The sequence below is a fragment of the Rhinolophus hipposideros genome (genome assembly GCF_964194185.1).
Source record: "Rhinolophus hipposideros genome assembly, chromosome: 6".
In the NCBI taxonomy this organism is placed as follows: Eukaryota; Metazoa; Chordata; class Mammalia; order Chiroptera; family Rhinolophidae; genus Rhinolophus; species Rhinolophus hipposideros.
The window spans coordinates 89530210-89548240 of record NC_138052.1 but is presented as its reverse complement, the minus strand read 5'-3'; the positions used below and the strand labels follow the sequence as shown (position 1 = coordinate 89548240).

The window sequence follows — 18031 nt, the reverse complement described above, 5'->3', positions numbered from 1 at the left end:
ATGGCGAGAGAGATCTTTCTGGTGTCTCTTCTTATAAGGGCACTGATTCCATTCATGAGGGCTCCACTCTCAAGACCCAATTACCTCTCAAAGACCACACCCCCAGATACCATCACATTGGGATTCACACCCACATAAGAATTCGGGGGACACAAACATTTAGTCTGTAGCATCCACTGAAGACTCTGTCTCATGTTTTGGAGTCAGCCAATAATGAAGTTGAACAAAAGCCCTTTAATTTAATAAATTATTCATCAAAACGCCAGTAAACACAGCATCTGTTGTCATAGAACAGAGTCCTTTATAGGATACAAAGAGTTGTCTTAGACGGTTATATATGTTCTGCTTTGTATTTTTAGGCAACTCCAATGAAATAGACATCGTGCATCATGTGGACACAGAGGCCAACGTAGCTACAGAGGTTTGCCTGACTATTCTAGACCTGCTGTCCCTCTTCACGCAGATTCACCAGGTGAGTGGGGTCCTAACATCTTCTGCAGCTTGATAAAATGGAATGTAGAAAAGTCCTGTGAAGTCACGACAATGTTTTTTAAATATTTTATGAAATCAATTAACCTTACATAAATCAACTTAAGAGTGAGTGAAAAACAGGTTAACGATGAGATTCAGATTTTATCAGAAGTTGCCTAATGCTAGATTGACATACGCACATGTATATTTCACTACTGTCAAATAACTGACATACTTTCTTCCTAATTTCTTCTGCTTCACTGTCAGGAAAACTGGGCTGAGTGAGAATGTGACTTGTCTTTTTTGTTCTCAAAGGGAGGGGCATATGAGCTCTAGGCCCAACAGACTAATACTGTTGAACATGTTTTCATGTGCATATTTGCCACCTGGATATCTTTGGTGAAATGATACCACTATATACTATTAGGATGGTTTAAGGTAAAAAGACTGACCACACCAAGTTTTGGGAAGAATATGGAGAAACTGGAACTCTCATTCACTGATGGTGGGAATGAAAAATGGTAGACACATTAGAAAAAAGTATGTCAGTATAAAAAGTTAAACAAACATCAATCATGTGACCCACCATTCCAACATTAGGAATTTACCCAAGAGAAATAAAAGCATTTGTTCACACAAATATTCATGGAAACTTTATTTTTAATAACTAAACACTGGAAACAACCCAAATTACATCAACAAGTCAATGGATTTCTTTTTAAATGGTGTTATAGCCATACAATAGAATATTGCTTAGTTATGCTCAATGAAAGAAGTTAGACAAAAAGAGTATATACTGTATGGTTCGATTTATATAATATTGTATAAAATGTGAACTGCTGAATTGTATTTCAATTATACCTCAATAAAGCTATTAAAAACATTCACTCAACCTAATGAGCTTATAGATATTAAGGTTTGAACTAGGAAACATTGGATCTGTTGAATAAAGTCTACAACAAACAGAATGAGTATACAAAGAAAGCTCTACATGGAGGTGAAAGGTCCATATGGTGGTAGAAGTAGCTAAAACCATATTTTAATTCTTCATTGCTCAATGGAACAATTCTTCATTGCTCAAATGTCCCTCAAATCTCATACATCTTACAGGCATTCCCCATGCCTATGAGGAATGCTTCTCTGTGACCTCCCTATGCTTCTCTGTGACCTCATCTCCTACTTCTCACCCGACCCCATCCCACTCACCATGCCCAGGCTACTCTGCTCTTTTATCTCAACCTTGAACTCACAAGTTCCTTTCCAACTCAAGTCCTTGGTACCAACTCTTTTTCCCTCGTTGAACAATCCTCCCAGATCTGTCCACTGCACACTCCTTTAGCTCACATGGCAGTTCATCTATTCAAGAGGTCTTAAATAACCACTCTATCTAAAGTAATCCTACCTGCAAAGCAATTACTTTTTATCATATTGTATCATTCTACTCTATTTTCTTATGTAGTACTTTTTTTTTCAATCCCTGCTATGTAAATTTCACTGTAAACATAGACTTTATCTTCTTATTCAGCACTTTATTTCCAGCACCCAGAATTGTGCCTACCACAGGGTAGGTTCATGAAAATATTTTTTGAAAGAATACAGATGTCCTTTCAGTCATCCTAAATAACTTCTGTGTTAAATTTCCAGAGACAACTCCAACAGTCTGAATGTCAAAATTCATTGATGAAAAGGGTCTTTGATACCTACATGCTCTTTTTCCAAGTTAACCAGTCGGCCACAGCGCTGAAGCATGTGTTTGCCTCCCTGAGACTGTTTGTATGCAAGGTAAGGGTGCTCCAAGTTCCAGGGAAAGCTCAGTGAAGGATGATAATAAGTACACATTAATCCTTACATCTTCAGATATGGAGGAAAGAAGGTCTGTTGTCTCCTGTTTTGGCTTATTTAGTTTTATTTGACTATTTGGTTTTATTAAACTATTTGATTCATGGTCTCAAAATAAGTTCACAGCCTAGGCAGCTAATCTGCTTGGAGATCAAGAGGGAATAAAACACATCTGGCCACCAATTCAGTGCTGGTGGCAGTAAATTAGGTAAAATGTACCATTCATGCCATTCATGCCAAGTTAGTGGTTCTACATTAGAGTAGATACAATTGTCACCTTTTAGGAGTGCCGTGGTTTTACAAGGCTGGGCGACTCAAAGACATGTCAAAGCTTTCACTCAGTTCTTTTGGATTGTCATCAGTTACTGATGCAAGGGGTACATATAGAGCACGATTATTTCTAGAAAAGAAAAGAAATACTAACATAGACTTTGATAAATAAAAGTATATCCTCTTCCACTTGCAAATGGAAAAAAAGATATGGTAAAAAATAAAAAGAAAGGAGGTTTTTGTTCTAAGGAATTTTAAAATATGAGAAGGAGAAGAGAAAAATGAAGGAATGCTGCTCCCTTCACCAGTGCTTCCATTTCCAGTTTCCTTCAGCATTCTTTCAAGGCCCTGCGGACCTGTGTGGATCATTCTGCTATGAAGTCCTTAAATGCTGTAACCACAGGTCACGGTCAACTCAGACAGAAGCATCAGCACTTCTGTACTTTTTCATGAGGAAGAACTTTGAATTTAACAAGCAGAAGTCAATTGTCCGATCCCACCTGCAAGTAAGTGCTGCTAGTTTTCATTGGTGCTGTTGTTGAAATCACGCCTCTGTTTTAGTATTGATAAAAAGACTACTGTCCCCATGGCAACCAGTCACCAACTCCTCAGTCAGTTTCTTTAAAGATGGTGGTCACACTCAGTTCTGATTCATGGGAAGATAGCAGCTGTGCAGAAATCAGCAAAACCCAGAACACCACCCATACTTTTTCTTTCTTCTGCGAAGGAATGGAATCCTACAGAATATGTGACTGAGGAAACCACGGTTCTCTCTAGGATGCCAAATCCCACCACATTCTAAATGCATTGATTTCTTTCTTCAAGGCATCTTAAGATTCCTGCAACCTTTCTTAAGTATTTAAGATTATAAGGAAAGCACTTGATATTGCATGGCCTTCTAAGGATTTAATTCATAAAGATGCCATTCATTAAGTCTACGAGGATAAATTAATGATACATTCATCCAATCCAACGGATTTCTTTAAAACTCCTATTTCTGAGTTACTCATTATTGAGGTTTCATTTTTCTTTTCTCTTCCAGCTAATCAAGGCTGTAAGCCAGTTAATAGCTGATGCTGGAATTGGAGGCTCTCGGTTTCAACATTCCCTTGCAATTACCAATAATTTTGCTAATGGAGACAAGCAAATGAAAGTAAGAAATGTTCTGTGGGCTTTTTTAAAGAATTAGGAATAAGCTAAACTGGATTCTTTTTGTGAGATATCAAAATCATGAAAACATACAAATTCAGTATTGTTTATTGAGACTGAGTATTTATATTAAGTTGGCTTGTTTGAACTAATCAGCAGCTCTTATACTTTCACCATATAATCTGTTAAGTGGAATTTCAAACATGTGTGGTTGAATGGTGTGTAACAAGAAAATTTACCATACATATCCAGAAATACAGTGATTCTCTCATAATCCCACTCTTGACAAATTTATCTTATCTTTCTTTTAGAACTTTCGAAAGACTTCTCCTTTAGTCAGTATACTGAAATGTCCAGGGGTAGAGCCTGGCTTCAAACATGGCTGAATCCAGTGATCAAAATAATGTTTTCAGATCCCCTCCCCCTACTGCCTCTATCTTTGCTCTTCTCTCAGTTCAATTTCCTTTTTTGTTCACTTCATTTACAGGTAGGCTCTCCCTACGGACTTACTCTCTCAAAAATTCTAAGAACACTAGTAGTGTTCTATGAGTGGAAAAAGCACCTCATTCTATAGTGCCAAATAAAGTCCCAGAACTGAATCTTTTTGATCCAACCTTGAGTCATTTGCCCATCCGTAAACCAATCACTGTGGCCTGGGGCATAGCATAGTATGATTGGCCAGGCCAGTATTATGTGCCACCCCTGATGCCTGGAATGAAATAGACCCACACAAATCACACGAACTAGAGCCAGAGACAGAACATCTCAAAGGACAATCAGGATGCTGTGACTAGAAGAAAGTGGGCTAGAAAACAAAAAGGAAGGCGTCTACTATAATTCTTATCTTTCATTAAATGTATATAACCACAATCAAAATACATAGAACGCCTACATAAAGAATGTACATATTTATGAACAGTATATGATAAGATGTACCAAGCTGTAATGCCAAGCCACAATTAATAGCCTAACTTATAAATTCTAAACAGATAATGACCCCGGCTCTCTCTTTTCCAAAGAACAGTAATTTCCCAGCAGAGGTGAAAGATCTGACTAAGCGCATAAGGACTGTTTTGATGGCCACAGCACAGATGAAGGAGCATGAGAAGGACCCCGAGATGCTGGTGGATCTCCAGTACAGCCTGGCAAACTCCTATGCCAGCACCCCCGAGCTACGCAGGACTTGGCTGGAAAGCATGGCCAAGATTCACGCGAGAAACGGAGACTTGTCCGAGGTGATTAGTGAAGGCTGTCATTCTCCATCGGCATTGTTCTCTGTATCAGGGCAATTGGATTTTCATTAATAGGATGAATATAAAAAGTTACCATGTTTTCCCACTAATCTAGATATGACCTGGTTATATATTATGTACATTAAATTTTCCAGGTAGGAATAAAGGCTGCCTGATTCCATATACATTAAATCAAATAAAGGCCAGAGTCTGGGTGGGGGGTAATCCACTGCAATTGTAATCTTCGTAATGCAGAACTAAATACCTGAGGCTAAGGAGGATAGTTGTAAGGGTGTCTGGAAATTAAGAGTTGTGTAAATTAATGTTCTGTGTTTTAAAACTTCTTCCCTGCCATTGGAGTTGGATGGGGAAGCTCTCCACCATGGTGAGTAACCCCGGTTGGAGTAATCTGTCCTCGTTTGCAACTTGTCTAAACTGATGGAAAAATTAACACTCCTGAGAGTGTTAACTCTCACACTTCATGTGAGTGAGAAGAGTCCACTGTGTGAAAGTTATAAATCAATAGCTAACATTTTTATGTCAGTTTAATATAAATTCTCACTGGGAGAGTTTATATGTAGCAATTCACAGCACCAAGGTGGCTTCCGGGGAAGTTCTGCTTCATTCCCAGAAACGCACCCACTTTGGGAAGAGATCACTTGTCTAGGATAATCTTAAAACCTGAAGCTGTTCGGAACGCTTGTGAGGGACTCTAGGATGGGAACAGAGCCTTGCTTCTCAGGAATTAGATGAGGACAAGTATGAGAAATCCAATTCCCCTTGGACTGCCCTGAAAATGGAGAACTTCCTTCGTAAAACTTGAAAAGGAAAAGCTGAAATCATGTGGACTCTTTAACAGGTCAAGTTCTAGTATGTGTTCAGCAATGTTTAAGGCTTTACAGGAGACATTGGAGAACAATAAAATATTGCCCATATAATCTGGTTAGGGGAGCACACATGTTACATTAGGTCATACTATTTAATCATGCCACCTTGTGAAATGACCATTTTCAAGGCAATAGAAATTCAAAGGGGGGCCATTACTGGAGGTAGAGAAGGTAAGAAGGCAGGTTATTGCTACTTCTACTTTAGACCCTGATGCTATAGTTTATAGTTTACAGTTTTCACAAAACAAGAGAACTGAGAATTTAAATATATATACAGAGGGTGCCCAAAAAAATGTATACACATGACTTGTGTTCATCTTTTGTTATTGGTAGATATTGAGTATTACAATTTTAATACAGTTTTTTTCCTTTCTTAAAATATCTATACATTTTTTTGACACCCTCTGTATATATAGAGAGAGACTTAGACATTAAGGAAGGAAGTTAATTCTATGGGAAAATTTTTCAGGCCAGCTCATTCACCCACCTGAAAACTACATCAAAAAAAAAAAAAAGAAAGAAAGAAAAAGCCCAAGTATGCATTTTATTCTGGATTGTGAATTTTTTGAAATCTGATTCGTATTTTTAATTCTATCATTGAAAGGATTCTTCCACATATTCTGACCTAGAATACTGACTCACCTTGGAAGATTAGTCCTAATTATATAAATAGTAAAATTTTCCATGTGTCTTCCTCTGAACCTATTTTCTCTTTTTTACAGGCTGCTATGTGTTATATCCATATAGCAGCCCTCATCGCAGAGTACCTGAAAAGAAAGGGTAAGATGACCATGTGAGGGGGGAAAAAGTCCAGAAATCAACATGTTGTAAACATAACTTAAAATTCATTTATTAATTTTAGATTTTATTAATCTCAGTTATGTTTTATTAAGCAGCATTAATTTTTACTGATATTTCTAATCATGTTGTACTTCTAGCTTTCAACTCTCTCTTTCATGCCATTATCATGTTTATTGTATGCACAAGGCTAACTGGTTGGCTTCTTAGTTCAACATGATAATGCTTTATCGGTTAATGATATGTAGTTTCGTAAGCTTGAATTAACACAGACATGCAGCAATGTCCTAACCTCATCTTGCACTACCATAGGTTACTGGAAAACGGAAAAGATTTGCACACCATCCCTGCTCCCGGAGGATATCCACCCCTGTGATAGCAGCCCATTACTAACAACTCCTGGTGGAGGAAGTGAGTGGTCTAACTGAGCTCTTTACCCCATGAACGAGGCAGAGGAAATCAAGTAGCTGCTTAAATTTCACTTCAGTGGAATTCTTAAATCTATTCTTAGAAGCGAAAACTATCTCAGAACTACATAATTTACTCTATAAACCCCGAAGTTTCTACCATTGAGAAATCCCACCCATGCAAAATTTATGAAGTTCAGATTACTGAGAAGTTCTCAGCAAATAGACTGCACTTTATCTGATATTATTATGAGCTATGGTCATATTTTGCTACCAATTTGCCTGCTAGGCTGCCTTTGGGATTTTGTTTTGAAGTTGATGAATTATTTGAATTGCAAGAGAAATCTATTTTACTTTTGAAATGTAATACAACTGTTTATTGAAAATAAGGGATGCAAAAATGGAGACATATAAATATAGTGTATATCACAAGATTATATTTATAATCAGCATGTTCCATTTCCTTTTTAAAAGCATAAACTGATTCTGACTGTTTACAACATATAACAATTTACAATATTGATACCCTTAAATTCAAATATGCCATCTTTAATGTCTGATAACAAAAGATTTTGTAACTATAACTAAATAATTATTCTTTATAAAAAATTTGGCAATATAACGAACACATTTGATCAATTTTCTCTTGCAAAAGTTTGTTCAACCCCAAAGTTTATAAACTACAATCTATTTCAAATAATTTAACTTTCAAAATGCTGAAAGTTAAATTATAGAAAACTCAGTATTCAAAATACAGAAGCACATCTTTAAGTAGTAAGATCAAAATACCTAAACAAAAGGTAAATGGACTTTAGTTACAATATTTTGGAAACATAATGGGTCATTATTCTTTTAAATGTGTGTGCATTTTCTAAAGAGTCTCAGTAGACTTTGCAAATAAGACACTTGAACGAAATGACCAAAGTAAACTGTGAGACAGCGAGGTCACTTGTTTGAGGGCCTTGGAGAAGAGACCAGACCTGGCATTATGCTCATACCCACATGAAAATTCAGGGATCTCTTTCCTCAATTTCACACCTTCTATTGGGGCTGATTCTTATATCGACATCATCAAAGTTATCATTGTTTTATTTAGCACGCCCTTCCTCTCTATCTACTTTTTATTATAATTAGATACTATACAGTTCCAAAAAGACTGTTTCAAATTCGAACTTAAAAACAAAATTGAAGAAACCTGATAAAACTAGATGCCAGTTTGAGAAGTTGTGGAAACTTATATCCCCAAATGTTGTGTGAACCTTTTATTTTCAAACAAAATTTAAATACCCACTTTTAGACCTAAGGTAATATTAGAATATAACATACCTATTGAGAAAAGAATGTATTTGTTTAGAATACTTTAAAATAAGGAAGATGATCATTTATGGTGCCCTAGTATATAATTATATCCATTGGCATATACCGGGGGTGCCAAAATAACGTACACAAGTGGATACTTTGGTCAACATTGTTCAAGCAGTAGTTCGCCATAATCAGAAGTGTCTGGACGCTGATGGTAACCACTTTGAGCACCTCTTGTAATCGCAGAAGCCGAACGTGACTTGTACACATCTTTTTGTTATCGGTATATATTAAGTATTACAATTTTAATAGTTTTTTCCTTTTTTAAAAATCTGTATACCTCTCTATTTGAAGTTCTCATTAAGCTTTAATGTTATGATGTTTCTAAGTCGGAGAAGGAAATGATTCCTTCACTACAATATGTGCTTCATAAGAATATAAATGAATATAGGCGATTCCAAAAAATACAGCTATAATAATCATCACCATCCTGTGGGAAGTATGTCATGACTTTTCCTGCTACAATCAATTCTCATATATTTTAATATAATTACAGAAGGAATATTACTATAAAGAAGTAGGAAAGTAGAATGTTTTAATGCAAGGATTAGATTGCAATAACTATTATAATCTCTAACATGTTCAGAGGTGATAATTTAGTTGCATAACCAATGAGCTGATTATTAAAACTGAAAACATCCCACAAAAGCATTAACTGTAACTTAAAAAGCACATGCTCCATGTAAGGCACAGTGCTAAGTTCTAGACTGGCACTATCTCTGTTAGTAATCAATCACGGGTCTGTGAGTTAGGTGCTATTGTCAGATCCTGTTTACAAGTGAGCAAACCAAGAGAAGTTAAACCACCTGCCCCAGAGCTCATGGTTTGTTTGTGGTGGGGCCATAGTTCAAAAGCTGGTCTGTCACTCCAGGCTGTGCTCTAACTACTCATATTCCCCACCATTCAGATCCAATCCCTCCTCTGGGGACATTACCCATTATCAACTGTTTTCATATGTATCTGCAGAGCCAGGCCTATTTTAATATTGGTGGCCAAGATGCTAACACAAATTTAAGAAGGTTTCTAGATAAGGCAAACAAGTAAAAGTTAGTGAGTATTGTGCGTTATCTTTATAACGTACTGACCATGCTAGGTGTTTTCTCAAATATTAATGCTTTGAGTCCTTTCAGCCATCCTTTCAGATACCTATTAATGTCTCCAATGTCGCGTAAGAGAAACGGGCTCAAAGAGGTGGATTAAACCGGAACATTGGAACTACATCAATCTACAGATCTTGTGTTCTCTCCAAAATCCCATGCCAGCTTCTTATAGAAAATATGTCACCTGAAAATAACACAAATTATAAAAGGGTGACATTGGTTGCCTGGCAGAGAGTGTTTATCAATAGTCGCCATCTAACCATCTTGTTGATTGTGTGAGCTTTATAATACTACCACTTGTAATGTCATAAAGAAAGGCATTATCTACCCCAAGCAAGATTTAGATCAAATAATAATGCTGTGTTTTGCTTGGTCCTCTCAAGGCATGTTCTCCATGGGCTGGCCGGCTTTCCTGAGCATTACACCAAATATTAAAGAAGAAGGAGCAATGAAAGAGGATTCGGGAATGCAAGATACACCATACAATGAGGTTAGACTTAAATAATCTAGTGTACAGTAACTGAATAAAAAGATGAATTGAATTGTAACGTTACACTAAATAGGGGGTAAACAATCTTATTCAGAAATCAAATGAAGTTACTACATAACATGACTGAGGCAAAATGAAGTACAGGCTAAAATTAAGCTAAGATTAATTGATATCAGATTCCACTGATAAAGCATAATTTTCAGTGGAAATTTAAACTGAATTTTATTTCTAAGATGGACCTAAATATCTATGATCAGCTTTTTTATAAAATATAAGATCTCTAGTCCTTTGGTGAATGTGATAAGGGATGCTGAGATTTTTGTGAGCTGGTCACAACTCTTTTTTAATGCATTCAAAAGTTTATTTACAAATACACTTGAACAGAAAGGCTCACTAGTTTCTTCAGAAAACCTCCTTATGGTATACAAACCATGGTTACTTTTCACTAATAAAAAGAAGCTTTCTACTGGGGATAACTTAGCAATAATTCTGGTGAAGAAAATAGAGCTCCCCTCACCAAGTAAGTAAAATGTTACGTAAGTTAATTTTTAAAAATCATAATATTACATAGATTGAAAATAAAGATAGAAAAAACAAATTTGGGGGTGTATCTTAATGAAATTTTGCGTGTAGTTCTATGTTAAGGTATACTGCAAATAAACAGCAAACGCAAATGCATATTTAGGTTATTTCAAATAAGGTTTAATAATCTTTTCTTGCAAGACATAGTTGAAACATTTCCAACAACATTACCCACTTGCTTTAGAGAGTATATAATTTGATTCAGTTGAATATTTATTAAATCAGTAGTATATGTGAGGCATTGCGTTAAGGGTGGGATACAAAGATAAATAAGGCATAATTCCAGCTCTCAAAGAGTTTAGAACCTTGAGAAAGACAAAACTTCCTTCAGGGTGAGGAGTAGCCAGTCTGAGACCAGTAATTTATAACCAGTAGCTATAAATCTAAGCATCATATATGGCTGCAATTAAAAGGGGAACAATTTTTGGTGTGTGAAAGTGGTAGGAATGGAGATAGATGGGACATAAATAGAAGTTCTCCAGACTTTTGCACTGGGTCTTGACATTTGATAGGACTTGAAGGTGCCAATGAGAAAATCATGTTCTTATAGGTGCTGCAACACAACAGGCAAAAGTGTGAATTGAGAAAAGATTCTAAGAATGGTGTGGTATAGTATGATATGGCCAAAGTGCAAAGTCAGTGGCAGGGTGCTGGGAGACAGAGCACTGAAAGGGAGACTGGTGCCTGATTATGGAGCTCCTTGAATGCGATGCTAGAGAGTCTGGACAAGAGTTTGGACAATAGTGTGGAGTTTCCACAAAGTTTTAGGGCAGCGAAGATCTCATGATCAGATTTCTGTTTTAGAAAGGAAGATTACTGGAGAGCATCATGTAAGACAAAGTGGAGTGAGAAGACATTATCTAGAAGACTACTGCAGGGGTCTGGGAGTAAAAAAACAAGGTTTGGGTCCATCAGTGACAGTGGGAATGAAAAGAACTAGACAGATAGGAGGGCATTTCATAGATTTAAATTAGCAAGTTTGAAGGACTAATTAAGTGATGGTCATTAGGGAAAGAGAGTAATCCAAGAGGACGCCACAATCCTTTGCTGGCTACATGTAAAAGCCAATAACAAAGAGAGGCAACACAGAAATCCCACTATGAAAAAAATTGATAGTGCAACAGTTTTGAAACTAAGTTTCAGGGATGAACTACAATGTAAAGTCTTGCTTTGGTTTGGGGAACTGCAGAATATCCTGGTGGAGCAGCTGTACATGTGTGTGGAGTTTCTTTGGAAGTCGGAGAGATATGAACTCATCGCTGACGTCAACAAACCCATCATTGCCGTCTTTGAGAAGCAGAGGGACTTCAAAGTAAGTTTCCAAGATCTAGACGTTAAAAATCCTGCTATAAACTGGTTGATTACTTACTACTTTCAAAAGTAGGAACTCCCTATTTTTTATATCAGCATCATCTTCATGAAACCCTTCGATTTGTGGTTTCAGAAATTATCAGATCTCTACTATGACATTCATCGGTCGTACCTGAAAGTGGCAGAGGTGGTGAATTCAGAGAAGCGACTGTTTGGTCGGTACTATCGTGTGGCATTTTATGGGCAGGTAAGTTCACTAGAAGCAGCATGACCTATAAATTCTACTGAGCGGTGGAATGTGGTCTTTCATTCTTTATGGGACATCTAATTACATGTGCCAAAGGATTGCGGGGCTGTGGGTGTAGGTGTGGGTGTGTCTGGGTATATTTGAGTGTTTCTCTGGATATGCGAGTCTATATCTTTGTCCATAAGAATGTCCCGGGCAGAGAGCTCCATGGATCTTAATACAGGTTGAATTAAAACAGTGATTTCTAACTCCTTGGAAAAAGAGGGCCCTTATTTTTCAGCATCCTCTTCTTCCCAGTTTGTTCTAAAATATCTAATTATAGGTTTGTGTCATATATTAACGTGAAATTAAATTGAGCATGTTTTAAGAAATGAAATTCATAGCATTCTAGGAAATAAAGAATTCCTAGGGGCTCCACAATTTCAAAGCCATGAACTTTTGACTTTATAATCATGCATTTTCCTTTCTCCACTTTCAAACAATCGCTACTTTAAGGCAGAACAGTATATGGCTGTTTTGTTTCCCATAGTGCCGGTCAATATAATTTTAAAGTTATCTTTCTCAGTTTACTGCATAAACAGTGAACAAGATTGAAATGTTAGCTAGCCGTAGCATTGGCCCGAAAGTAAAGTAAACATATTACATATTAATTATGAATGTCTCTGGGCAGTGCTTTAAGTGGGATAAACCTAGGCACCATCCTGTTCTTTTTGGGAAAGCTTATAACACTATTATATTTCAGCAGACATATTTCAGACTATTACTCTTGTGGAAAAACATTCCATTCTTGTATGTTCACAGTTGGAATGACTCTCAGCCCTCTCATTTTCTTTTTTTTTTTTTCCTCCCTTCATATAAGCACTGTTGCACGTAGCTTCTTGTTCTCCTCAGAATATTTTAAAGCTTCAACAGAAGGCATGGTCATTCTAGACCATTTCCCACTGAAGTCTCTTGAAAACGTATTTTCCTCTAATCACCAAAGGCAGCTTAAAAACTAACTTTTGAATTAAAAAAAGATGGCTGCTCTCTATCTGGAATGGAGCATGTCCTGAGTAGCACTTACCATAAACACGTGTGGGGGATAGAAATGTGGAGAGACAGTCTACAGAAAGAAGCTAAATTTAGACATTTTGGAGGGTCTCTGGAAAACAATCTGAACTGTCTGATGTGATAGTGTATGTTGGGAAGAGAGAAATGGGGCAATCCACAAGGGGAGGAGAGAGAAAAGGAAATGCTATCTTGAAAGTCAACAAGAAACAAAAAATAAACAATTTTTGACCTTGCTGAAACATTAGCAAGAAAAACAGAAGGAAACCCAATCAGGAAGGGATGTGGGAGCTGAGGGGTTATAGGGGACAGGCAGGGTCCCCGGGGAATGGCAGCACAGCAGTGGCAGGTAAGGCGCCCATTCAGTCAACCTAGATTGGAGTCTACAACCCTCCAGGTGATCTTTCTGATGGACGATGTAACGAACTGCCTTAAATATCCTGGTCATGAGAACCTGATTGCCCACCTGGTAGTTTCTCCAACCAATATCTAAGATGCTGGCTACTGAAAAGGTGGGAACTAATTCAGCCACTTTCCAACTAAATTTTAATGCAGATGTTTACTTTTTTCTTCTTCTGGTCTTGATTGTTCCAGGCTGTGGTAAGTTCTCTCTCTCTCTCTCTCTCTCTCTCTCTCTCTCTTTGCATGCCCTAATAATTCTCACACTTCCCTCCTATGGCGTTACTGAACCTTAACTTTTTTGTGCAAATCAACGTTTGGTACAAAGGTGAAATAATCCTGCTTCCATTCACTTTGGAGTCATCCTGCATTTCTTAAACTAAATTGTATTTACACCAGTTGTGTGAATTACAAAAAATGTATCTTTTATTTTTCATATATAATATCTTCTATATAATTGCAGGTATAGTCTGAAAACCTATACACACAGGTACATATGGGCAACACATATTTGAAATATATGTATAGGAGACTCAATTGGAGATTGTTCATTTCAGGCAACTGTGTGTTACAGCTGATTAAAAAAAAAAAAGCATGGTGGTCAGAATTTCACAAGTCAGAGTGGTGGGCACCTTGCCCTTTTCCAAATTTGAGTCTTGTGCAGAAACAGGGCTCTCTATTGTGTTGGCTCTCTGTGCATTCTCAGAGGTGATGGTATTAATTCCAAATACAAAACATGAACAGTGGACAAAATCTTTACCCAGTAGGTCAGATTAAGTCTCCTGAGATGCAGAAAGAAGCAATGTAAGACATTTGGAGGGCAAGCGAAGACAGAAATAACGTGCTAGGACCTAGTGCTCGGTGATACAATTTTCTTTGTGCTATTTGGAACCATATAAAATTGCCCATATTAAACAACTTTTTACTGGGGAAAAAAATAGCAGCTTCAGGTGATTCAACATAATTGTTTGTTGATTAAACTGGAAAGACAAATTCTTTCAATATCCACACATTGTCCACATTCAACTCTGCTTATCTGTCCAGTACATACTTTTTTGTAATTCTTTAAATCCCTTCTCACATCCATACCACATCGGAATTTTCTACCTTCACTTATAAATTGGGGTCATGGGTCCTTAACTCATCTACTAAAAGAATACTTGAAACCCTTATACTAAATAGACTGAGGGGGCAATGGGGAAGGATTGGGGAGCACTACTTTCAAATGACCTAACTTTGTTCTTTTCGCAGATTCCTCAGTAAAGTGTGCTGATTGCACACCTGGCTTTCTCTTTCTAATGCTGCTGCCAGTGTTCTCAGTTGCCTTTTATTAAAAATTCCAACCTAAGCTTAAAAGACAAAGTGTTCTTTAAAATCTGCAGAGCTGAGTACATGCTGAAGCGTGATACTCTATGAGCTCAAACCCAAGCCGCCTTTGAACAAGGAGGACTAATGGAGGTCGTCCTGAAAAGCAGCAATTTAGAGCCGCAGTCATCATTGTTCAAATGATATTCAAATACCTGTCCCAAGACACCCAGTGGAGTGTGCGGACTATTATACTAAACAGGAGCAGGCAGTGCACCTCACTTGATGATAAATACAAAATAGATTTGAACATTTCCTTGAGCGTGTGCAGAACGAAGGTTCCAAAGATCTAAGATACAGTGTTGAGTACCTAATCAGCATAATCCCTATGGTCAAAAATAATTTCTTTTTCATGATGGCACTGAATGTTCCTGTAAAATTCACCTTTTAATGTCCAGATTGACGTGTCTTGCAATCATGTTACAAAGATTATGCGAATATCATAGACAATAGACTGTTCGACTCCACAAAGTCCTTTGCGTGAATCTTTTAGGGTCCCAGGTGGACGAGCACTTTTATTTTACCATATTGAAAAGAGTAGTTAATACATGTCTGCAATAAGCCAGACACTAGAGAACAAGTTGGAACTTCAAAAACTCAAATCTTGCCTAGCATGAATTTTCGAATGCAAAACCTGGCATCATTGCTTATGGAAATTTTACACAGAGCATCCCCAAAGGGTCCCTGAAGTATTCATTTCCGGGGTAAGGAAACAGCAGTAGTGACCACATCAATGGCAATCAATGGACTTCTTGAGCTCTGATATTTAGCATGACTGTAAGCAAGTGCATGCACATTGCATAACAAAAACAGCAGATGCTCCTGGAATGAATTAAGTGAAAGGCCTAGGGGACTTTTATTCCATTCACCAAAAGATGTAGATCTTGCTTCTCAGTCATGCCTGCCTGGGTAGATGCATCTCAGAATCTTGATAGGAGTTGGGAGGAGGTGGGAAAGTGACTGTAGTTTATAAAGCTCCCATCTCTGTTTTGGGATGTAATACAACCTTCTGGCTCGCCCCTATATGAGAGTCACTGATATAGACTATATATATATATCTATAATTGAGTTCATATTTATATGGAACCATCATTTCTCTGCATTCTTGTAGCTTTTCTTCTCTTAGCATTTAGCCTATTATTATTTTCTGCCCCATCTTTTATACATTAAATTTCACTTTCAATGCTTTCCTTTTTTTGTGACCTTTAGATCAGTTGTATATAATAATAACAGGAGCATTTGTATTTGACATCCCCATAAAGACCCAGGGGATAGCAACATTCTGAAGCACCTGCAAAAACATCTAAGAAGAAGTTAATGATTTTAGTTGTCAGTTTATTGAAGTACATTTTTACCATAATCTATTGAAGTTTCACAATCCATGCCTGTTAAGTCTACTGACTCAAAGTCCTTCTTTAACTAGACTATATGTGGTTTCCTAACAATGACAAATCAGGGTGTTTATTGCACTGTAAAATGAAATTTTAAGAAAATCAAACTAGCAAGGGAAATGTAAAGGTCCCATTTCCCGTTTCCTTGAAACACAGTCTACTCATCACCTTGGGGCTAAAATAAACGAGAAACTGCCCTAAGTTTTCATCACCTTGTGTCCCTATTAATAAGTCACTTATTTCATAGACAGAGCTGCAATTGAAACCTTCTTTAAGACAGTGTTCTGTGGTTCCATAGGCTTGGCTTTATTGTTTCCTTGGGTAAAAGGTAAACATGCATTTCAAATAATTTTCAGAGCGCCATTTCTCTGGCTCCAAAAGCTCTTACACAATCCCTGGCAGACAGCAAATTGAACACTCTATTCTACTACTCCAGCTCCTTTCTATTTTTATAAAGTAGTCTCAATAGGTTTATGTCTCCATGCCAGAGAGAGAGAGAAAATAGATAATAGATTCAAATCACCATTTCTTTCTAATCAATCACTTACCAAAATATCAAAATGAGCATCAGTAGACCTTTGTAAAAAGGGAAGTATAGCTTCTATGCAAGAGAAGCTGAAGGTATGTATTTTTAAGTCCCCAAAACTCAGTTAAGCTCTTTTCCTCCATGTGAGCCAGAACACAAATTGCTTTTTTGACACAGAATTTTCTGCTTTATCATTGTCATCATCTTCCTTCTGGTCCTCATAGCTAACACTCACCAGGGACCTACTCTGTGCCAGGCACTGTCCTTGGGACCTCCCAATAGATTTCCAAGTCTGTACTATTTCTAATCCTCCAGACCAAAGAGTAGGGATGAAAATCACAGGGCAACTAAGGCTACAATGGTCATGGTAACAACAATAAAATCTTGCTTCCCACATTCCTTTTCTGCTAACTCTGGATTCAAAATTTTGTTAGGGTAAAAACTTCCTAGTGAAAATGTTTCCTTGTGCTCGTTTTCACACTGTGGTGAGAAAATCTTTTCTTGAGACTTGAAGACATTTTTGTCATTAACATGGAAGTTGCAAATGTTGATTTAGCCATTGCCCTGGGGAGATTCTGGTTGGTGGACTCAGAAGTCTTATTTCTCTGATGTGTCAGTCTGTGACTTTTAGACAGCAGCAGAAAAAACGTACCAGGCTGGAAGTCATAAGGGATGGGGCCAGACCTCTCCACCCCTATGAAGTCTAGAGAAACCAGAAGGAGCTGCTTTTCAAGCTTTCAATGTCATACATCACTTTTTTTTTTTTTTTAAGCAGCTTAGGGTCATGGTACTCATAACCAGCTACACGTGCCGTTGAACATTTCTCCAAAAATTGTTCAATTAAAAACAGTGTTATTGAAAACAATGGAATCGTTTCCCATTATACCTGGTGCAAATATACCTTTTTAAAATGTATGATCCCTAGAACTATTTCATTCACCTGTTTGTTTATTTAACAAATGTTGAGTGATATCCCCCTAAAGACCAGGCATTGTGCTAAATACTAGACATACAATGTTGAACAAGACAGTTTCCTGACTGAAAAAAGCCCAAAGTCATTTGGAAAGATGCACAAAAAAACAGGCAATTAATTACCTGCTTGACCACCTGTGCTGGTGAATGTGCCTGGTTTCTCGGCTTCTGCAAATGGACATTAGT

At 37.3% G+C, this 18031-nt stretch overlaps 1 protein-coding gene across 14 annotated transcripts in view; it reads left to right on the top strand.

Annotated features, from left to right (window-relative positions):
• DOCK10 (dedicator of cytokinesis 10) overlaps positions 1-18031 on the top strand; it is a 237338-nt gene that overhangs the window by 206998 nt on the left and 12309 nt on the right. For 12 of the 14 annotated variants that reach the window (XM_081050706.1, XM_081050700.1, XM_081050705.1 and 9 more), the window contains 10 exons: positions 360-472; positions 2116-2253; positions 2904-3086; positions 3623-3733; positions 4749-4964; positions 6571-6628; positions 6959-7057; positions 9899-10005; positions 11777-11899; positions 12032-12145. In XM_081050706.1, the coding sequence (XP_080906832.1) occupies positions 360-472; positions 2116-2253; positions 2904-3086; positions 3623-3733; positions 4749-4964; positions 6571-6628; positions 6959-7057; positions 9899-10005; positions 11777-11899; positions 12032-12145 (1262 nt within the window). The remainder of the gene's footprint in view (positions 1-359; positions 473-2115; positions 2254-2903; positions 3087-3622; positions 3734-4748; positions 4965-6570; positions 6629-6958; positions 7058-9898; positions 10006-11776; positions 11900-12031; positions 12146-18031) is intronic. The other 2 variants (XM_081050710.1, XM_081050708.1) reach the window with 1 other exon arrangement.